The sequence below is a fragment of the Pecten maximus genome, chromosome 3 (assembly GCF_902652985.1).
Source record: "Pecten maximus chromosome 3, xPecMax1.1, whole genome shotgun sequence".
NCBI classification, from domain to species: domain Eukaryota; kingdom Metazoa; phylum Mollusca; class Bivalvia; order Pectinida; family Pectinidae; genus Pecten; species Pecten maximus.
Window position 1 is genome coordinate 6822330 of NC_047017.1, and position 24907 is coordinate 6847236.

The following is a 24907-nucleotide window of genomic DNA, read 5'->3' on the forward strand; positions in this document are numbered from 1 at the left end:
GCAACCTCGCTTTATAATCATTCTGTAGTGAATGCTTGTATGCATTTGTAGGTACATTATTATTTCAAATATTTGCTGGCTGAGTATTCATATTCAGGTTATATTAAATGACTGCGGATATAACGAAATTAAATTTCCCGCGAATAGCAGCAGCTATACATATACGGTATATGTATAATAATTCATAACAACTGCATCATACAACTGTCTCGTCTTATTAGGATTCCCCAGTTGACGCCATGTATGACGAGTGTCGTCGACGAAGGAGAAGACGCTTACTATTCCTGAACGCATGGCCTGTACTTTTCATGAGTGTCCAATACAATCTCTACTGAATAACGGTTTCGTCATTTAGCGGTTTTCTTTTTTGTTGTTGATTCGAATATGAAAGTAAGTTAATTATGTCAACAATATCATAAATACAGACAATTTTAGTGAATACCTCGTCCAGTACAAATGCCGGTTTATCGCATTTATATCAAACACTTATTCGAGCTCCACTGTTGTTGAACGAGATTTCATATCTTTGCAAAATTGTAATGTTTTCATTCCCTTTAAGAATTCTCCTATACAATCATCAACTAAAGAAAAGTTGAAATTTGTTGAAAATGTCATACATTGTAAGAAGATGTATAAAAATAAATGCTTTCTCAGAATTACACCATTATGCAGACATGAGCACTATTGACTTACCGTAGTACTGTTCAACACTTAACTGGTCCATCTTCCATAAGAAACAATAATATATTACTCCAAGAGATTCCAATATATAGATAACTACGTAATCCCTGCCCTTTTCCTGTAGCAGGTTGTTTATGTAGGTCCTGTTTATTGACGGTCAGTAGGTATAATAAGAAGTTAAAAGCTCCCGTTTGGTAGGTGAATTTTTACATTGTTTGTAACATTCAAGTCTAAGCCCATCTTACACTTACATAGCTACAAACTTTGACCTAACGTTCTCTTCATCAAAGGTGGGTGACATTTTTGCACGATGGATACCATCCGTCCTCATAAAGTTTAAGAGATTGGATTCAGACACATCAAATAAAACATGTTTTATTGGCTCAAATCCGTTAATAGTAGAATAGCAACGAGTTGTGTCTTTTATGATAGAATGGCACAGGACTCACTTAACGACTACAGGTAGCTATTGACGCTATAGTTAATTCTGTCAACACACGATTAGAGTGCCTCATTGTGGTGGTTATGTGCTGTATTAAGTATCCGAGTGATGGTATGGTAAAATATATCGTGTGTGTTGACGCTTTGGTATGATTTGTTGCTCTGTGTTGACATTGTTGAATATTTTGTTGCGTTGTGTTGACGCTGTGGTATTTTTTGTTGTTGCTTTGTGATGAGACTGTGGTATGAGCTGTTGTTTTGTGTTGACACTGTTGATTATTCTGCTGTGTTGCGTTGCCGCTGCGAAACATTTTGTTGTTGTTTTGTGTTGACGCTGTGGTATGTTTTGTTGTTGCTTTGCGCTAACGCTGTTGAATCTTTAGTTGTTTTGTGTTGACGCTGGGGTATTATTTGTTGTTTTGTGTTGACAGTGTTATATTTTGCTGACTCTTTGGTATTGTATTTAGAGTATTGAATCTTACTAGTGATGGTACAGTATCTTTGGTTTTCGTATAAAATGATGTAATATTGTAACGATATTTCAGCTGAATAATTAGTTTTTGTTTTTTGTTTTGTTTTTGTTTTTGTTAAATTGATTTCAAAAATGCTTTGCTTGTTGCTTACCTGTTTGTTGTCATTTTAGCGATTTCTTTTAACATAACGTACATTATAATTTCCGTATATACTGATACTGTAGTACGTGCTGCTTCATCTCTTTCTTATAAACAGAAAAATATTTTCTTATCGCAGTATACATCTAAAACAAATACACAGCATCCATTTAAAGCAATGATTCATTCTAAAAGCATGGCATTCCCCTAGTCTTTGCGCAATGCAGGCCTATGCAGTCTACTGTGGTTTAGCTGTATTGACGTCTTGTTATACCGGGAGGTTTTGCAGAAGTTACTATTGATTTCGTCAAGTCTGATGCAGAAAACGTGATTGTGTTCAAAGCTTACCACGTGATGCATTTACAAATGATTGATATTGTAATGAGTTTTAAAATACAGCTGCAATTGTTCTGCGTAGTTATCATAACTTTGCCCACAAATTGGATTATTGTGCTTTTGTTTCCAAAAAACGTTCAACATCATATATAATAATCACCTCAACTAGTCACAGGCAACAGTATCACGTGACATATCATTTGATTCGACAGCCTGCAGGTCAGAACGGCATTTTGTACTATCTAGATTTCCTGTTTAGCCTGGTTTCTGGCACAACAGTTAGACGTTTCCATATCATAAATGAAGCTACTATTGGATTCTATATAACGAAATGGTTACAGCACGATAAATGGTAATGTCAAAAATTGAGGAGTGAATGCTTTGTTCCGGAGATATAGTTTAATTTCTTGTTTATCCTGTATGGATGGTATTATTCGTTGAATATTTAATTTTATTATATTAACGGTCATTAGATATAGCGCGAAAATAAATACATAACGTAATACAATGACATGTGAAAAGTGCTTACTTAATTAGGTTTACATAGCATGGTTGCTCGCAATTTATTATCCGCGAACTAGGTGTGACTGGTTCAACCGCGAAAAAATAGCACCGTGAAGTTTAACAACTCTACAGTAGTTCTAAAACTATATCACTTTTACAACAAACCAATCAAAACACGACGTTTACATCACATGTCAGGTTCCTACCCATAAGGTCATCATTCCAACTGGACATGGTTCATCAGCTGTCAGGTCGGTAAATTATTGACCAATGGTATTCTACCCTGACGCATTAATTTCGGTTTAACAATGGTAAAAGAATAGAGTAATTTCAGATATTTGGGCTTAGAATTGTATGTTTTCATATATGTTGTTGATATCAGTAAGATACAAAACAAATGTTATTTCAGGACATATGGTCTAACATATTTTTCTCCTATTTTATCCCTTTAGCGTATTAAATGCAGTAAATGATGTCAAGGTTGAGATGCCATTGGACCATTCCTTAAATTTACAATGGTATCTAATCGCATAGTATCACACCATACTTTTATAACACAAACTTACTTTTTTCCCTGAAACTCGTTAACATACCTTAATAGTGTCTTTTACCATATAACTCCTTCACTCGTTCTGTGCTGTTAGACCAACTTAACAGTAACAACAGAATAAACTAAAGATATTTAGCACCTTTCAAAACGAATTGAGAGGAAAGTACAGTAGAGTAAAAATGAATTAATCTGAATCATACTGCTGCATAGTTTTTCGTTTAGGACGCGTTATTTATGCTAAGGGTCTAAAGGGGTTATAGGAGGCGATTAAACTCGAAACTGATCGAAGAAATATCAAAATCTGGACGGGGAGGAGCCGACGACACCTCACTTGAATACAGGTCGGTCCTGTTGACTTGATTTTGTAAAATGGTTTCATAATGCGAGACAAAAACCTTTATGTTGTGGAAGACAGTTTCACACTGCATTCGCAGAACTATTTCGCATGTAACTTATAAAAACGAATTATTTAACTGTCATTCATTCTAGACGAGCGGATTTTGTTTTGGGAACAACAGATACATTTTAAACGAACCATTGGGCTCTAGAACGAATATTGTCATATAGAAAGTAATATTTTGAATACCGATTTGCAACAGAGACTTCCAATTGAACTAAAAAGGGCATTTTAACATCGTTACGTATAAGGAGTAATGCTTTGCAAGTAATAATTCGCCTTTTTGGTATTGTGTTAGGTCTATATAAAAATACACGAGTCATAGTTTAACCTTCTAACTACTTTTAATTAACTTTAAATCATACATGTATCTATTATCATGATAGCGACAACAGAGAAAGATAAAAAAGATGAAAAATCAAATCAAGTTTCTAAGCAAGTACATGTAGTAACGTGGAAATAGAAAAAAAAAAGAAAAAAAAAAAAAACAGGAACGGATGGAATACGCAAAGTAATAATCATGAGGGAGTCCATTTTCCTATTTCTCCAACAAAGCACGAAATTCTAAAAATAGATAAAAACACTTTGTTACCAATATTTTAATTAAGAGGTAAAAATACATGTTCATGAACAAAACTTTATATACATTAATATGAATTTAAGAAATGTTTCTGATGGAATAAGTATTCTTTGAAAATTGTCATGTGGATACATGTACTATCTAATGAATTCCATTGTTTGAACCATTTTAATAATTATGGTTTCGTTCGCAGATTCACTTCCTCTTAATATGTCTTAGAAAGTCGGTTGTTTAGGTCACCATTGCCTATGTAAAAGACTGATACTTGGAACAAAAGACTATTAAAGAGAATGGAGAAAAGAGAAAAGAACTTAACTTGTAGTTCTTCATTTATCCATTTAAGAAGCGAAATCAATTATCTGGAAGTGGATATACAAACACCTCCTACACGATATCGTTAACGCAACATAAATCCATCAATTGTTTCGACAATACATATATCGAAATATTTGAAGTTATTAAATGAAAATACATTGTGCCTATCACAGCTTCCTACCTTTAAAGTTGATCTTCCCATCATCATCTTTGTCAACTCTGGAGATGATATCCTCGACTTCCTCATCAGAGACTCTCTCCCCGATACCCTGAAGTACGAATTTGAGTTCCGAATGTGTGATGTAGCCGTCGCCATTTTTGTCGTACACCCGGAAAGAAGATTTCACCTGGTCCTCTGTCTTCATATCATTATAAAACATCTGGAAGAGACGCATGAATCCCTTGATGTCGAGTGACCCGTCACCTACAGAAGAATGAAATAACAAATTATATAGGATGGGATGTTCCGTATACCTAGATTTGATACACTATATAACATGCAATTTGTTCATGCGTTATTTCTTTTTATGGTTTGGAATCTTTCAATTATTTCGTTGGTACAAACATTCGTGGTAAGCCAATGCATCAAAATTAAAACTATAATATATATATAGCATTAATCGTTGTACTTACATTTGTGATTCCATAGCAACCACAGTATTACATAGTGTAATGCGTTGATATTGCGTTTGGTAGAACAAGAAATGTGGGAATATAACTATTTGATTGTACTTAGGCTAAGAGTTTTTTTTTTTTTTTTTTAGAAATATATATATATTTATTTAGAGTCATTGATAACGTATGCATTCAACAATATATTTCTATCTGTATGGCATATTTCCTTTTTGTTTCTTTGGTATTTTTTTCTACCGAATATCATATTCTTGTGGAATACGAATCAGAAAGTTAAACGTTAGCATTGAACTATTTCAATCAATGAATCATTAACTTCAAAATGAAATGTAGCTGTCGTAATGCAGTTATGTTTAATGTCAGTTATCGATTAAACGTATTGATTAAAGATTATCTATTTAAAGTATAGTGTTGAATAGTTGAAAACCAAAGTATAATCACATTGATAGCATATCATGAATCATTTATCAATACGTACCTTGAGGATCCGCTTCACTAACAAGCTCCTCTAATTCGTCTACAGTAGGGATAAATCCCATTGCCTTAAGCATTTTCCCGAGTTCGCCTGTCGTTACTATTCCATCTCGATCCTGATCGAAGATATGGAATGTTTCCAGACATTCTGTTAGGTAAAAGATAACACTGCAATGAGACATGTAAACAAACAAACCAACCAACAAACAAATAAGTATTTTTGTTTTTACAAAAGGTCACATAAAGTGTACAAATACAAGAAACCTTCAGTATATGAGGTCACTTCGATTTTCTAATTTGTATCCTTTACCCTTTTCACTGCCCGCATAAATACCATACACACATGCATGTCCCTCAAAAACTAACAATCCAAATTCAGCCAAAATGACACCAATAACCAATTGATAACTAACCGCTATGCATGTTTTTTTGTTTTTTTTTGTTTTTTTTTGTTTTTGTTTTTTTTAAATAACATCATCGTTATTCTGTGACACTATTTCAAAGCACAATTATCATATATCAACTACAGTGATACTAATGTATCAATTACCTTGAATAGGGGTTGTACATGTATGTGATTTGAAATCTCAACGTGCGATATGTAGATGTTTAAGTATCTTTTTAAGTTATAGAATATATGTATTTGTGAGTGGGGTATGTTTGTTTTAATATCTTAGAATCTTAGGAGAGGAGGGATTACGCTTATACCTTGAAAAATAATACCTTTATTGTTTATGTACGTATGAGTATAAGCGTAATCACTCAACATCCTTGTGGGGTGCATTCACCGATTCATTGCGTCAAAATATCTTCGTCGCCTATAGGAGACGATTTTTAGAGTATTTTTCCCTTTTACCCATTAATCAACATTAAATCTCACGGCGCATGTGCTTTTTAGCGACGGAATGAACGGAAATAGAAACAGATTTTGAAATTCTGATCGACTTGCACCGTGCACCCCACAAGTTTATAGACAAAACACTATACCCCACTAGTCGACACTGGCCGTTCGTCCGTAAATATGTATGAATGTAATATATCAGAGTTCCCATTCGACTGTCTGACTAATGAAAGCATACTAAAATAGTTTGCATAGATGTGGTGCATTGCGATTTCTAATTATTCTCCATAAAATAACTAACAGGTAAATCAGGTACCACTAAGTAGTGTTTAACTGATATTTAAAGCTAGTCTGTGTAACCTTAATGTTGATACTACGATAAGGAATCACGTGACATCCTTAACTATAGCTGAATGCCTAACGTAGGTAATTATTTAAATACTGTGCCATAATTACCATGCTATTACGTATTTGGCCCTTTTGACCTCTGATCCCTTTTCTGTTTAAAATCCCCTTACTTACAAAGCTGTATGTGTAGGTCAGAAAATAGACATTACCGCATTTTTTCATGTCGGGGTAGATTATAGCCATCTTATTCATGTCCGTAGTGTTTGCATTAATTAAGTATTAAAGAGACAAATGTAAGCGACCATTCAACCAGCATAATGACTTGTACGTCAAACTTTTTCTTACACATGGTGATTATTTATAAAGAGACAGACAACCTATTATGATATTTGAATTATTAACAGAGTACTGTACAAGCATTTAGAGTATTTTTTTCCCCTTGACACCCTGTAGATTTCTAAGCGACATTACTGGTCGTATGAACTAAAGATGTATGGAAATTTGCACTTAAAGACACAAACCTTGCCTCTGTTTCTTGTTGAGTTCATCAGCCTGTAATAAATATTTAAATGTTTCATTTGAAACACATTGAATACCTTAATTCTTCACGCCGAAATATTTCTTTAACCCAGACATAATACAGTTCTTTAAAAGACCTCTAGTGATCGGTAAAACGACCCTTTATATACTTATATTTGTTACACACAAATTATAATGGGTTCGACTGATGATTTAAATTTCAGAATATCTTTAAAATCCATCAATCTTTCTGAATACCTTAAAATATGAGGAAATACTGTGAAATGTGAGATAAGCAATTTGTAATCGTTTTACTTCATAATCTTTGTGCTTAGAAAACTATCTTAAAATATCTTATTCATTAGCATAACAGTGTATTTTAGAAAATCATGCTTTTAGAAATAAATCATATCGTTATTATTATTAGAATATTCCATCTAACAATTTAGTTTATTAGAGTGTAAATAAATGCAGTGAGAAATTCGAAGACTTTCAATTAACACAGTCATATATTCGTTAAAAAAACATCATCGAAAACATTTTACACAATGACATCTCATATAACCACATGCATTTACATTTAATTGCATGTTGTCGTTGATCTTGCTTCCTGTTTATTGCCCCTTATCTTCTGTTTTCTGAAATTGATCATGAAACCAAATTACGCAATATATGATATACTGATGATAGATAAATATATATAATATATATATGTATATGTGTGTATAATGTTCTTTAATCAATACATTGTAGCAAATCCAATGTTAAACTTACCATCGATGGTTGTATACAATTTTCCTCTGGCTATAAAGCTGCAGGTAGAAACCAACGGGTATCGCACAACTGCCTGATTTGAAAATACTTTCTCAGTATAAGATGGATGCGTGCGCATTTGATGCTTCCGCGAGAATTTAAGTACCCTTAATGCTTCAGATATAGTGATATTTTGGTGCAGAAAAATAAATAGATGAGGTTCATATTACAATCAAATAATTGAAGTTGTTACATCAAATACGTATTCGTTACAGATTCAACAGAATTATAGTCATCTTTTGAAACGGAAAATCTCCCTTCATTAAAAGCCAACACAAGCACGTAATGTTTTATCAATATTGTTTTATTGATTTGTTTATTAAATATTCAACAACAAGATGAAAACAAAACATACATTTGTTTGATCCGTCGCGTTTTTTGTTCGCTCCAATCTTCAAAATATTGTAGCGACAGTTTCTTTATAACAACTATAAAACAACAGGACAAAAGCAGGAAGATGGCAGGTTTAAATAAACAGCAAGTTGGTGACGGGAATGAATAATCCGGACTGTAGCAAAAGCGATGACCAGGAATGAGTCAGGAACACAAGGTTATTTGCGTAGAATAGACGTGAATTCTGAAATAGAAATGTGCATATATTAATCATTATAACACATCTATAATCCATTCTATTTATTCCATCAAATTAAATTATAGCCTGTTGTCTAAATGTATATGAAATTCAAATTTAACAAACATCACAAATATTTGTTTTGTTTAATTATTTAGCGCTGTAACAATTAAACAACCAGTATAATAGAATTCCATAAGATTCCTGAATTCGAGTTACTGTATGGTTTTGATGAACAATTAGATAGTTTACATTTAAGTGAAAAGAAATAAAACATTCTTTAAAAAAAATCAATATTGATATAACATTTTAAGCTGGCCGAATTTACCTTGATAGTTTAGTTGACCATCTCCATCCATATCTGCCTCCTTGATCATTTCGTCTATTTCTTCATCAGTGAGTTTCTCTCCGAGGTTATACATGGCATTTCGGAGTTCAGCTGCTGTAATCATTCCGTTCCCGTCCCTATCGAACACCCGGAAGGCCTCTCGCATTTCGGTTTCACCGCCTGCCTCCTTCATCTTTCGGACAAGGAGAACAAGGAATTCTGGGAAATCGACTGTACCGTCGCCTGTAAGAACATACGATGTTGACGTCACAATATACATACATAAAAACTTATATAACAGTGATTTTCGTTCAGTACATGCCGCAAACCTTTTCCTAACTGCTTGCTTGTCATTGCAACATGTGAAAACAGTTGATTAGTACCGAAACATACAAATTAGAACTAATTTTTGATATTTCAAAACCACACAGAAATATCTTAATGTAATCAAATACATGTTTATATTTATGAATCCTCTATATTTCAATGAAGTCAAATTGACCACACAGCAACTTATTTTTGATATAGTTTCAACGATATTTGCTGACAGATATATGGAATTTTCGTTACCATAGCATTAAGAAATCAACAGCTTGAGTATAAAATTACCATCTTGATCGACTTCATTGATCATTTGTTTCAGCTCGGATGCCGACGGATTCTGACCAAGAGCTCGGAGTACTGTTCCCAATTCAGCAGTAGGAATGGATCCGTCTCCATCCTTGTCGAACAGACTGAATGCCTCTCGGAACTCTGCCAATACAATACATAGTATATAATAAATATCTTAATAGTAAAGAATAAATGTAACATGGAACTCTACCAATTAAATGTATTGCATCTAATGGAAACGTTTACTTAAAGAGTCATTCTTTTCTTCGGTCTACTTAGATAAATATAAATTTTCCAGTAAGTTTAATTTTGAAGACCGAAAATTCATTCAAACGAAGGAATGCCGCTTTAAAGGGTTGAGGTTTTCTATTGGAACTCCTCAAAATGAAATACATTATTTGTGAAGTCCCATTTTATGTGCCCTAAACTAAACGAGGAAACATAACAAACTGTCCCTATCAGTACTTGAAAATAATAACTTAAGCAAAAATACGAATCATTATTTTATCTTTATCAACTGTCTAACAAATGTGACGTCATAAAAATGCCCGAATAAAAACTAATAATTTTATCCGTAATATATTTTGTTGTAATTTTCTGAAATATATTGTAGCTTATGGAGTAAATATTGGCAAGAATTACACTAATGCATGGAAATGAGGTATTTTTTTTATTAAAAAACTTTGGATGACGTAAACAAAACTTTAAATCTGCTACTTATTATTTTTTATAATATTTTGATAAAGAAGTAAAGTTTAATCGTAAGGTTGATCTTTAAAGTGCTCGGTATAGATATTTACCCTCGATTTCGTCGTCCGTTAAGCCTGTCTCACTGAGGCTCTGTAAACATAAAATGTTTATAGCGGTTAAGTGTATACCTATAAATCAATAACGCCATATGTTGTGTACAGGAGAAACCAACTCACCTGGACATGCGAATCAATCTGCAACACACGCAGGTAACAAAGGGAGACAATTCGAGGTAGGAGGGCCCTGTTGTTTCTAATAAATCTTGTTTTACATACAATAGGCCCATTAGGGTTCCGCTTATCATAGTTAATGTAACTATTGGATATTTTGTTTAGAATATTTCTATGACATCCCACCCCTAATGGTTATTGAATACAATACAATCTACCACACTTGATCATCAATTTTAGGCCACCTCAAACGCTAACAGATGGCAGACCACAAGTGTACGTATACATTGTACACGTACAAATACAGCAGAATATTTTCGTAACCATGAGTTAAAAAACTAAAATATTCTAAGCAATTAAAGATTTAATTTAATACGAACAGAAATAGCATATGGAGGTATATATTGTATATAGAACTAATACAAAAGTTAAATATAAGAACTTCTCATGACATGCAACCATATACATGATTTTTTTTATCTTTAAATATAAATCATGTTTTTATTGATTGTGATAATATTTTTTATCAGAAGTGATACTAAGAATTTTGACAACAATCACGCACTTACCAAACTATTACATAAGCACACACACACGACGAATTTATCTAGACTATCTATAAGATTCCATGAATAAGATATCTCGTTAAAACGTTCTAGCCTGTTTATATTCAATACAGGTAGATAACATATACTATGTTTTACATGTTTGAAGTGTTCATATGTAAAACCATAATAGATAAGATAGGAGAAAATTCATGATCACGTCTTCCTTCAGAGATATGGCAATACAGTGTCGACAATTATATATATTGATTGATATATGTTTTTGATTTTGTAATATTAATTTCCATGTTACACCGAGATGGTAAGAAGACTATGAATTCAATATTTCTCTTTCGATTAACTATTTAGCCGATCTGAAGACAAAAGTGTCAAAAGTATAAGAATAATAATTTCCATAAACAATATCCTTTGTTATAAGCCATTCCTTACATCATGCTAATTATATAATTCATTGATTAGAAATATATTACTATATCACTACAAACATATATCATGTATACATATCCAGTAATATTTGTATAATCGGAAACTGTACCTACATGTATATATGTCCATATCGTCGCTATTACTTACGAGATCCTGTATATCCAATAACATAAACATACATGATATATCTATTTTACTTATAAAGATGATATCAGCCCACAGACTTGAGTTCGGAATTACTTATATGACACATCTCTTCAAACATTCCTTTGTAACCTTGTATTGGCATATGGGTAAAACAAGCGAATACATATCCAGTATCCGTATCCATACAAATATGCATATTAATCAAATATCGAAAAACCATAGATATTCAAAAGGGAAAACAGAAAACAAGATTGTTTAAAATACTTACCATTGTGGCCTTCAGAGGTGTTGTGTTGATCTAACGGTCGTTCTCTCTCTGATCACCGGAAAGTCATATAAGCTGTCGACCAAACGTTGTTGTATTAGCTGATTAAAATCCAAACACTAACGTTACCGCTTATCATTTACCTATAGGATTATACATATCAAAATATCACCCTGTTCGCTTTCACGCACTCTTAAACACCCTACTCCAAACGACACACCTACAACACGTACCGTAAGGTACAAAGTATAACGGCGATGGATCCTATCTATGTATATAAGTAATATCCATCTCTTATGAGAGTCAGGTAGGGTATTAACATGTCAATGTAAGGGTAGGATCGTTTTAAATATTATAAATCTAGCATAGTAGATTTTTTGTTTATTTTATACACAGGATTTCCGAACGGTTGGCGGTCTGCTAAACTCATTACCAATACAGTATAAAAGCAGGGCGCGTTTTAAATCACCGATAATACACATGTTGAACGCCGCTAAGGAAATCGATACCTATATTGGACATGAAACAGGTTTTAAATTTTCCTTCTATAAACATATCACGTGGTAAAATGGGATTCAGGTAACATAAAAGGCCATTTAAATAATGTCGCTAAAACGCCATTAACTGAATTAAAATAAAATTTGTACCTATTGGTAAAAAAAATGTGACATGTTCATGTACTTTGCGGCTCAGATTTATTCCTTTGTACTAGGCACGATAGGTTTATTTGTATACCACATCAATGCCTCATCTAATATTTTTCGCATTTTTAAATTTTTTTATAGTGATGAGTCCATTAGTGCATAAGCATGCTTTTATGTAAATAAAATACATAATCAAAAGCTAAGTTGACAAATTGAGGAAAAAGATTCGAACTTAATGAACATAGCGAGATAATAGAATCTGTTAGCAATGTTGGGATAACACAGCATGTAAAATGTATTGTAAGCTTAACATTACTAACAATGTCAACACTGCTAGACCAAGTCATGTAAAGTGTCATCAATCTAAAATTTTGTTATACAAGACTGCACACCTGGACCACTGTGTATGTCTTTATCAAAATAGCTTATTGAATTGCGACATAATAACTGTTTATTCTATTTTTGTGCAGACATCAAATCTGGTATCGTTTTGACACAAGACCAAGAAGTCTTTGTCTGTATAACCGAATAGTATGGAATTGCGACAGTAGCGTTTTGCCCAAAATGTGCAAGATTTCATAACAATACCTAGATGTCTATTTGATTTTTTTTAAATGTTGCTCTTTATACAAGTGTAGTACCTTTAAGTGACCAATGCATGGTCTTAAGTACAGTGAAAAGGTAATATGAGGTAAAAACCAGGCTGGTTCAAATCCAATAATAGCTGGTATGGGACAGGGATGTTTAAATATACATTATGTTTTCTATTGGTCTGTTTCCATTTAATTTTCTAGTACAGGTAGATATTTAAGTACGCTTGTGCGCTCGAATTTTACGGCTTGAATAAAACACATTTTTTTCTGGGATTGTATAATAGGCACACAAGCAATTAGCACCTTTCTTAACAGATTGAGAGTAAGATAATTTGATAAGGTAGAGCCAAAATAAATTATACCTAACAACTATTTTTTGAGCCAGCAGTATTGCTAAGAGCCTAAAGCATTGGCACAGGATGTGACCAAAAATCTGAATATGTCGAATGAAATGTCAAATTCCAGATGGAGAGTTGTAATGTATTTGGTATGTGTTACTTTCTCTATAGTCTGTGACGGTATTTAGTAATACTTGAATTCGAACTCTCCTGTGTAGAAAGTGCTGAATAAAACTAATTACTGTTGGGTTTATCATGGATTCAGTCCTCAATATATCAAATGGAGTCAGAAATTACCTCAATAGCTCAGAGCTTATCGAAAAAAATGATCGAAAACAAGAAAAGTCAAGAGCCGAAGACCTGCCATTAATCAGTGGAAACGGGTAGTATACACCCCACACCCAAAGTCAACAGGGAGGTAGCTGACATCGTGGAAGAATACAGACTCTTCATTCAACATGAAGAATTCTGGTTTCTTTGGCCGTTGAATAAAAAGACAGAGGAGGTAAAATGTAATTACTGATACATGTAATTCGGATAGGAAGTAAAAGTATAAATATTTACTCTAAAAGTACATTAACTGGTGAACAGAAAAATCTTTGAGTTTGAGAGGCATGTTAAGCTTATCGAAAACCGTATGCATTCTTAATATCCGTTTCTCAGTAGAACATAAAAAGTACAAAGTAAGAAGGAATAAGAAAAAAATGAAAAGTTCCTCATCGACCTTAAAGGAATAGTGGTTTGCGCCATTTTGCATGGTAACAAGTGTAAGACACAAAATCGACAAATCCTTAATAACACCAGGCTATAAGGGAGAGAAAACAAAAACTGAGGATCACTTTATATAAGTCGCATGGACGTTAATGAAGACAATGAATAGACAACATACACAACATTCCGTTAAACTCCCAACAAGATAGATGTAGCGTGATGCTCTATGCGTTTTCTATGACAAATCAAGAACATTGCTCTGAAACCTACTCCGATATATCTCTGATCGTTCGTTACCACACAGTCAACAGTAAAAGGATATGTTTTTTTTCTGTTGTTGACCTAGATGTACACCCAGTGTTGGGATCAAATGATTGTCAGGATTTGGGACTAGTGCTCCACGTTTACTCTCTCCAACAACAATCCAAACTAGTGCCCAAAGGAATATCGCCGAACTACTCTGATCCCATGGCTTAGGATGCTAGACTGGAACTTACACTGGCCAATCGGTGCCGCCAGTGGTTCACTCACCAATATGCATTTCTCTCTTGAAAAGGGATAAATTGAAAGCCGAACATGACATAATGAATGAAATAGGTCCGGCTATGAGACCTAATGACCGAAACAAGGCAATTCATGGGTGAGACCCCCCTCAAAACAATTAAATTTACTGAAATGATGTCCGAGGCCAAACTATTTAGCAAATGTGATGCTACCTTAGGGTTCTGGCAGATGTGTCTCGATGAAGAGATTTCTAAACATAGTGGTTCACTGACCCATTTGGTTGCTACCAATTTACACGCCTTCCCTCTAGACAAACTCTCCTCATGAAAGTGTTCAAAATCCGATTTCCGATAAGATGAAAGATCCTGTCGGTGTCATTGATGATATCCTTATTTAGGGTGTCACAGATGAGGAACATAATCACCTCTTTTAGAAGTGATGGATGGCGCACGAGAGTTTAGTAAAACATTTCAGAGAAATGCGAGATTGGCAAATTTGACGTTACATATGTTAATCACAGACTCACGTATGTTTGCCTCTAATCCGATCCAGCGACGATCCGTGCTACCATGAACATGGGCCGGGCTGTCTGTTTCTATAACACTAAGCGCATAGAGTTTTGATACAATTACCACTTGTATCAAAATATTGAAAACGTTGATTATACAGTCATACTCGATTATTCTTATAATGATAAAGAAAATATTCTGTTAATGTAAATTTGGTATTTTGTATTCGAGTTATCTCCCTTGAATGATAAAAACAATTATATAATTTCATGCAAACATGCATTTATAGTATTCTCTGTCTAAGATACAAAATTTATACTGTAAGTGATATTATTTCAGCATTTCATAATCGCACATAATTACTATTCCATCATCGATTGAATTTGCCGTTGAATCGAGAAACGAACGAAATATTAAAGAAATACGAAAAATAAATGTAAATAATATCTGATAAAACTTCGACACCACTATCCATTGAAAGGAATGTATTTGATTATCCTGAACATATTGCTCTACCTTACTTCCTACATAGTAAATGAAGTGCATTGCAGTTTCGAGGTCTCTATGATACTATATACAAGCAAGTAAACATATATGTTTCTAAGGTATATATATATGTAACCAAAATAAATATACACGTGTCTTCCGAGGTTTGATTCTAGGTTATGAAATGTATTGACGTTTACTTCCAGGTGTACGCTGTATAAACAGAGTAATCTTCAAAGCTTAACGACATTCGTTACACTCAATATGTAGTGCTACAGTGTTAAGGTGTGAAGCTTTTACAATTCATATTGTTTATTTATGGCAATTTACCAAGTAGCACGCGTATACTGGTATTTGATTTTCCCTCCCAAGCCTTAACACAAACACTCATATTACACATCGTGACATTTGATAGCACTTGATACATTTTAGAAACTGTTTCTAAAATAGTCCCTTAGACAAAGGCAATGCCAATTCACCCCTTAAGATTGTAGCAACGGCAGAGTTAATCTAGAATAGCATTAAAAGTATGTAATTAATATATCACTGAAAAAGGTGTTGTTAGTTCATATATTTCTATCATATCTCCCATTTGTCAGAAGTGTATTGAAGACATAAACTTGAAATGGCCATTCAATATGAATTCAGAAAAATATTAATGAAAGTCATATAATAAATAAAACTCATATCATCAAGTTATTTCGTCCATCAATATCTCATTAGGGATGTAACCTACATACATGTAGTTCCAGTAGAGAAATCCACGTCCGTCGCAAGATGTTCAACAAAGAAGACACGTACAAAAAGTACAGCTATATTTGAATAAAGAATGTGTTTTGTGGAACATCCGTCATTGATACACCGTTGCTGTTGCCCTCTTATATTCTCCTCACTTGCCTGCAATAAATATCTGAAGGAGTTTCTGATGAACAATATTAACACCTCTGCAAAATGAATGCGTGCGTTGAGCATCAGTATATAAATGAAAGTCAAGAGTTTTAATTGTTGTCCTTGATAATAGTTTATTCAACATTAAATCAAACCATTAAAAAGCGAAAATAGTATTCAAGAAATTAAAACAAGAAAGACATTTGTTCAACGATCCAATGAGCAACCTGTCTTTCAATTCCCAAAATTATTAGACGCCAAAATCACTCAAGACTCTTTTTATAAATGTAACTCTCTGAGCTCCATTGTCAAAGAGGGTGTCAATGTTGAGTTTCATGTGATCACTTAATAGACGGAATAACACATGAACAATTATATATATATATTTTATAAAATATACATATGGTGATGTTGGTGTTAAATGGTGTCACAAAAGGTCTACAATTACGATGAAATAAAAATAAGTCCAAACGACAAGATAATTGTGGGAAACGAATAGATAAAATACTATTATACTGAAGTATAGGAATGCAGGTCTATGCCATTTTAATAGTTTAATGGTAAGACTGTCTAATCTGGTTCAAGGAAGGCATGAGTGCCTGGTCCTTGGCCTGGTTCAAGTGATAATGCAATGGGGTAGAGGTATATGAGGAGATGCGGCTACGCATGCGCCTTCGGGAATACTCGGGATGCATGCGCAGTCACAGATATTCGATTGTCACAGTCAACTCTCTCAGGTGACAAATATGCATATACGTGGACAGACCAGGCCCGAATTATGTAATGAGAAATTCACAACTTGTAAATATATACAATGTACAAATATATACACACAGTCTACACATAATTCTATATGTATATGTAGCAAATGATGAATAAATACGACTGGAATGAGTTGTAAAACATAATGAAGAATGCTTATGAAATGATACTGAAGTAAACTTTTTAAGTTCCATATATGTTACACAGTCTCTATGACTTTTAAGTATTATGTTCATGATCAAGTCCTGGGTATATAATTTTGAAGACCGCTTAACTCATGTAATGAAAAGAAAACACACAATGTTTTGACGTGGAATTGGGACCATATCATAGTCACTGTTACGATGTTCATACAGCATGATATATGGTCCTGATGTGTTTTGATATAGAAAATTGTCCTTCGATGATCATTGTCATCAGATATCTTCACACTGGCAGGCTAAACCTGGACGTCCAGAATCAATCACCACCGCCGCCCATCATACGAACAAATTCTGCAAAAAAGAGAACACGTTCAATAAAAATATTAGTAGAAGTTTCCCCCTTTAAAATGATTGAATTCATAGCAGGATTGTCCTAGTAAAAAAAAAATATTTTTAGATTACATACTTGTGTTTGCAGCAAATATCATAAATCATTATATAGATTAAATAATGTCAAACAATGTTGATCCTTGAACAATGCCTTTGTAGTACCACCACCAGTAACGATTCTTTCCGACAAAACTATTCCCAACTGTTTATTTTCATTCCCCATTATATGATTTTATTTGCTTTTTCGAAAGAAAAATTTTGTACGGTATATACAAAATGAAATATAATTAAACACAATCTTTGATAAACAATGCAAATAAATTTCACATAATAAACAAATGATCTCTTAAATTATATTGATTAACGCGACTCATTTTAATAAAATGTACATTTTTTTTTGTATTTTGTATTACTGTTGTACATTTCGGATACATTATGCTTTTATGATATGCTTTGTTATGCTAAATATCCTTAAATATCTATCAAGGTAAAGCGTGTATTGTCTACCTGCTTAGAATTAATAGTTCATGTAAATCATTTTCATTCTTTTGTAATTATGATTGTATTTAATGAGACTACTAAATAATTATTTAACAAAGAAAATTAAACCACTATGAAATGAACTGATATTCATATAATGAAGCCCCTTTCTATACTTATACAATGTATATCACACCCAATATTTGCTCATATTTCTCCCAATGAATGCTGATACTTTTTACCTACCTTCGAAATTAATTTGCCCATCCCCATCTAAATCTGCTTCCAATATCATTTCGTCGACCTCTGCTTCTGTCAACTTTTCTCCCAGATTTGTCATGACATGCCTAAGTTCAGTCGCACTGATGAACCCATTGCCGTCCTTGTCAAACACTTTAAAAGATTCCCGTAAATCATTCTCCGGATCAGCGCCTTGCATATAACTTCCCATTAGTACTAAAAATTCTTCAAAATCCACAGAACCACTACCTATATGTAAATAAGAAAAAAATATTAATAAACATATGAAGTCATAAAGCCAGGATACTACTGCTATATCATTATGACGTCATCTAGAGGTGCGTATTACGTCATTTGGTTACAATTTTGTGTTTTTCAACTACTGAATTGCAATGTTTTTGTCATCGTCCCTCTTTGAGTAGCAACTACAAGCTAGTTCTAAAATGTGTTATTTTGGTAATTTTAGATTGATGTGTTATGGAAGGAGAGGTACCGACATATACTACAAACATTGAATGTAACAGAGGTACCGACATATACTACAAACATTGAATGTAACGAGAGTTTGTAACAACAATTACCTATTATGACCTAGTTGAAGGGATAGAATGGAGTTCAATATTAATCTTATTTTGTGATACATAAATTAAAAGAGACTGGACACCGCGACGTTAATATAAATACTACAATAGTGATTCCATTGATAGTATAGTGTTATCATACCGTCTTTGTCGACATCGTTGATCATCTGCTCTACCTCAGCATCTGAAGGATTTTGTCCCATCGAACGCATCACTGTTGCTAGTTCGTCAGTGGTCACTGTCCCGTCACCATCCTTGTCGAACATCGCAAAGGCTGCCTTACATTCTGAAACACAATTTAATTTCGTTGCTATTAATATTCTCGTTGTATCAGCATTAAAACTTTCTGTTTGACAAATTTGATTGAGGAACAACATATTTTGATAGGAGGTAGAAATAATTTCTTTATCCAACCTTTATATGATCTTGTAGTTTTTTCATACAAAAACACCCAAACGGTCCTTTCAATAGGCACTCACTTCGATCTATTATAAAGTCTACTCTATATACAGGCAGCTGAACGCATTATGATATCAATGATCCGCTTTGGTGATGTTTCCACGTCTTAAAGTAATACTGAGATATCGGTAAGATGCCACTTTGAAATCCGATTGAATCTTGCTGATACTACTCACTTTTTTCTGCCAAATATGGCGCATGCTATGTTTCTCATTCTGATTAAACATTGTAAAAATGTGCATATAAACCAATATATGTTCGGAGGGTAACACTTCAAGATTAAATGATAAAAATGTTTACTTACCTTCCAGCTGTGTTTCCGTCAGCTGGACTGGCTCGGCCTGTTCCTCATCAGCGTCACACTGGGACTTAAATGAAATAACGATTGACGTCGTTACTAAAATTATTCTTGTAACTTTTTTTATTAGTACTTATATTTATACAATTTAGACATTTTTGATAAACTGTCTATCAACTTGACATAAATTTGTTACAACAGAAACAACACGTGCTCATACCATTGTACAAAAAGATGATGACAAGTTTCTCCGAAGTTCCCTCTGACGTTAAAGAAATCAAACGGTTCTCCGCCAAAGACACGTTAAAGATGGCTTTGTGTCATAGCAAACACTCATAGAAGTACTGGTTTCTCTCCTATCATTGAAATCGGTTCGATAACTAACACGTGTTATTTGATCAGGTCCATACTATTTAATGAAGGGTTCTTTTAATAAGATTTACATATAAAGCGGAATGAGAAATAAGACTTGGCATATTGCCAATATTTGATATCGTTAGGAGATAATGCTTTCTGATGGGTACAAAAATCAGTATTAATAAACACAGTGATAGGATGATCCACATATTGTATGCCTGGTTCGAGTATACGTCAAAGTCATCAATTTATGAATGCATTATTACTTATCTACTAGTCGATAATACATCTGAGGAGTGCAAATTCGTTTTGCCAAGCCTATCACAAACTATGTCTCCAGTATCACGATTTAATTCCCTACGAGTTAATTGTATTCTGTATTTCAATAGCCTTGATCACTCCTTGTAAGTAAGTAATGGGGTATTATCATAAATCTAAATGATGGTTTCTATTGTGATGGTGAAGGATAGCTTAAGGAATAATGATATTCTGAATATATAATGTGAAACCAGAATTGTCTTTAATATAAAAATTTAAAAAAGTCCAACTGAAGGTCACAGCGTACAAACATCTGGTTACAGCAAATACGTATACTTTGATTTATTTACACTGCGTGCATAGAGCTGAAACACCCTGTTCTTAATTGAACTCCACGATATATTGGACAAGGTGTATATAACTCTGCTGCGAAAAGTATGTGTGCTGTTTAAATGATTATTGATGTCAGTACGTCCACCCGTCCGTCCGTAGTTACTGAGCCATTCACTTACTGACTGACTGACTGACTACTGACTGACTGACTGACTGCCTGACTCACTGACTCACTGACTCACTCACTCACTCACTCACTCACTCACTCACTCACTGACTCACTGACTGACTCACTCACTCACTCACTCACTCACTGACTCACTGACTGACTGACTCACTCACTCACTCACTGACTCACTGACTCACTCACTGACTCACTCACTCACTCACTCACTCACTGACTCACTAACTCACTCACTGACTCACTGACTGACTCACTGACTGACTGACTCACTCACTCACTCACTCACTCACTCACTCACTCACTCACTCACTCACTCACTCACTCACTCACCGAGTGAATGACTGACTGACTGACTGACTGACTCACTCACTCACTGACTCACTCACTCACTGACTCACTCACTCACTGACTCACTCACTGACTCACTCACTGACTCACCGACTCACTCACTGACTCACTGACTCACTCACTGACTCACTGACTCACTCACTGACTCACTCACTGACTGACTCACTCACTCACTCACTCACTGACTCACTCACTCACTCACTCACTCACTCACTCACTGACTCACTCACTCACTGACTCACTCACTCACTCACTCACTGACTCACTCACTCACTCACTCACTGACTCACTGACTCACTCACTCACTCACTGACTCACTCACTGACTCACTGACTCACTGACTCACTGACTCACTCACTCACTCACTCAAAAGCTAAACTTAAAAGCTCCGTTGTTAACACAGTTATCAACCATTCAAAATCGTATAGTTCTAACTTACATTTTGGTACCATAGCGGAGTATGCTTCTTTATAAATGAACGTTAATTTCTCGATAAAAATGAATGAATATATGAAAGATGATGTGGCATGTCTATGTTAATTTGATAATATGTTTAGTTTATTGGAATGTTTTTAATATTGATTTGATAGCGAAGATGGCCGAGCACATTTTCAGAGAAGACCATATACATGTAGTATTTTTTCATTCTTTCATTTATATGACATTTGTAGTGTTCTTAAACATGATGATGTAAATGTATATATCAAATCTGTGTAAAACAATATTATCTCCACATATTGATAATATATAGGCATTCTTGTTAAACCAACACATACTCGTCTAAAATCCCTAAAGCATATTGCTGCCATACAAAGTATATGTATACCGCTGTCATCTTTAAACAGAAGTATTTTAGAGAAAATATCAAATATCATTTGATTGTCAAGTAGAGGTAGAGGTTTAGGAGTGACAGATGAAGAAAATTTGTTTATAATGCAGCGCTACATTTCTTTATGAAGACACAACAGATACATAGAGACAAGGGACTTACCATTTCGGCGATCACTTAGTGTATCCGTCCGTATTGTGTGGTACACGTGGATATATGAAAGGGAAATAAAGAAAGACTGTCGAGAACAGTTATATTTACCTGTTCTTAAGCTACACAAACACTGAAAACGACTGCTCACTAAAGTCGAATCCAACAAATAGAGTTTTAATGGATATGATTATTATGTTCCGTTTGTCAAGTGTAGTTTATTGACATTCTCCGAGTAGCATTACATAAAGAAGTTTAAAGAATACCTAATTGTTTACGAGGGTCAATGGCAAAATTGCCGAATGCGGCTTCAGGCAATGAACTTTATCCATATTGAAGCATTCTATTCAATAATTTATCTATTTACATTTCCACAACCCGAAAGGAATCGGCTCTAGTGTATTTCATTGACGTCAGTTAAACAGACATGTCATGACACGGGTCAAATCAAAACATTTGTATACCCGTAGTAAGTTAGATGGACTACCTATCGTCACGAGACGAATGCGTCACCTTAATATAAGAGCCACTCACTTCTGAAATACAACCACTTATTTGAAACATATTTCTTTCAACAAGCACCTGCCGAAATGGATATATACATTCAACAGTTCCTCCTTAAGATACAAAATTAAATCTCAAATCTGTATTGGCGTCGTCGTTTCTTAAAATCACTAACATGGCACAATATAAAATGTTACTTTTATGCGTTAAAACTTTTTTCGATAAGCTTCTTTCATCAGCTTGTTCGTCATTTTTAGGTTATGTATTTCCTTGGTTGGTAAACAAATCACGTAAATATCTCATAGGAAACAGTCGTACATTACCTGTATGATGAATATATATTAGCATTTATCATACAATAGTAGAAGACTGTCTTAAATTAAACGGATTTACTTGTATAAGTTATCAATTTGATTTATAATTTTGGAATCTAAGATTGTATTGTTTTCAAATGAATAATTGAAATTGATAAATGCTATCAATTATTTTGATATTTCGATTTTTTAACAGGGAATATCTACATAATTACGAAACCGTCATTCTTACTCAGAATCAATCAAACGGAGCAAAATATGAACAGAAATAAAGTTTCGCATGGAGGTTCTCCTTTATGTAAGTTTTCATTATTATCAACAGTCGGCACACCACTCTTTATTTGGGATTTAATTATACATTAATGGTTTGTATAGGAATATTCTTACCTTGGTACTGAAAACCAGCTATTCCTAGCTGGGCATTGGTAATTAGAAAAAGGTTATTTATCTTGTTACCAGCAATCTTTATTTGGACGCTTATTGCATATTTCAATCATATCATTGCAATTTATATATATCAAAACAAGTACATATAATAACCATCTTCAAGAACTTGACCTTGACTTCGTTGCTCCTCTTTCGTAATTGACATTGACATTGAATTGACACTGTAACAATGGATGTTAAAAGTCCGAAGAATTCATTTTGTCCACGAAACCAGAACAAAATTGGTTTTCTCTAAGGATATATTTCATTTGACGCGATGTCTTATTGTGACAATTGAATAATGGTTTTTTAATCCAAAATAATTAAACGTTGTGTGGTATCGTGCCAGTAAGCTACATTCCGGTAATTCTATCGCCTTTGTGAATACCTAACGAGGTGAAATGTATCTACCCGACTAGAAGGTTAACCTAGATTGAAATGTAGTTCGCCTTTTTTGAACATTAAAAAATGTTGAAGACCATTATGTGTTCCAAATAATGATTTTTGTCTCTTTAATTATTGAAACTAATATTCCTGTTTATTTCTTTGAGGTTGTCTGATTTAGTTCCATGATTACCAACTGCACTTAAGTTTTCCTTAATCGGTTGGCCTTATTGTAACATCAAATCAAAACCTTTCCAATTCGACTACTCAGTATTCCGACGTTGTGTTTCATTGAACGCCATAAACTGTACTGTAGTCAAATTTGTTATACAAATCTACAAAATAAAAACAATAGAAAACTAAAATAAAAAAATCGATGAATGAGGGACAAATACGAACAAAAATATAGATTTGTTGAAGACATGTGACAGAATTTATGAAACCTTAATAATGCTAAAGTAACACATGGTTTGCTCAGACCATATACTTTTGGTGATATGTTTAATGTTTAGGCAATAATTGAAGGGAGTTTGGAAAGATATGCGATATATAGTTTTCATGAATATATTATACCTTTAAATTGCTATTTAAAGAATGTTGGGTTCCCCACAGAATTAATGTTTGAGCATGAGAATGGTTTTATAAGTGCGGGCCCGGAAGATCCGGAAGAGTAAGCGTCTTCTGCCTCATCCACGACAACTGACATACATATCGGGTTTTGAAAGAATGGACCTTGATATTCCGACATTATGCGACCACAGTCTGCATAACTTGCAATCAAATGATAATAGAGGTATTTCAAAGTATAATAAGCCATAGCCACAAATATATATGAATCTTTGTCAAAATCAGCAAACCCCGTGTTTGGCCTTTTCCCAATTCGTCAATATATCATCTTTTTTTTTAACATTACGGG

At 33.9% G+C, this 24907-nt stretch overlaps 2 protein-coding genes across 2 annotated transcripts; both read right to left on the reverse strand.

Moving 5' to 3' along the window:
* Positions 1–3975: 3975 nt before the first annotated feature.
* LOC117324669 (calmodulin-alpha-like) lies at positions 3976–8203 on the reverse strand. The gene is made up of 5 exons (XM_033880606.1): positions 8005–8203; positions 7233–7263; positions 5527–5670; positions 4597–4839; positions 3976–4084 (listed from the first exon to the last, which is right to left on the reverse strand). Exons 1-5 carry the CDS (start codon positions 8005–8007, stop codon positions 4059–4061), a joined length of 447 nt encoding a protein of 148 aa, XP_033736497.1. The 5' UTR covers positions 8008–8203; the 3' UTR covers positions 3976–4058.
* A 123-nt stretch (positions 8204–8326) lies between these two features.
* On the reverse strand, positions 8327–22501 carry LOC117324676 (calmodulin-like). Its single transcript, XM_033880614.1, has 7 exons — positions 22376–22501; positions 19911–19974; positions 19290–19433; positions 18573–18815; positions 9552–9695; positions 8943–9185; positions 8327–8620 (listed from the first exon to the last, which is right to left on the reverse strand). Exons 1-7 carry the CDS (start codon positions 22376–22378, stop codon positions 8595–8597), a joined length of 867 nt encoding a protein of 288 aa, XP_033736505.1. The 5' UTR covers positions 22379–22501; the 3' UTR covers positions 8327–8594.
* Between the last annotated feature and the right edge of the window lie 2406 nt (positions 22502–24907).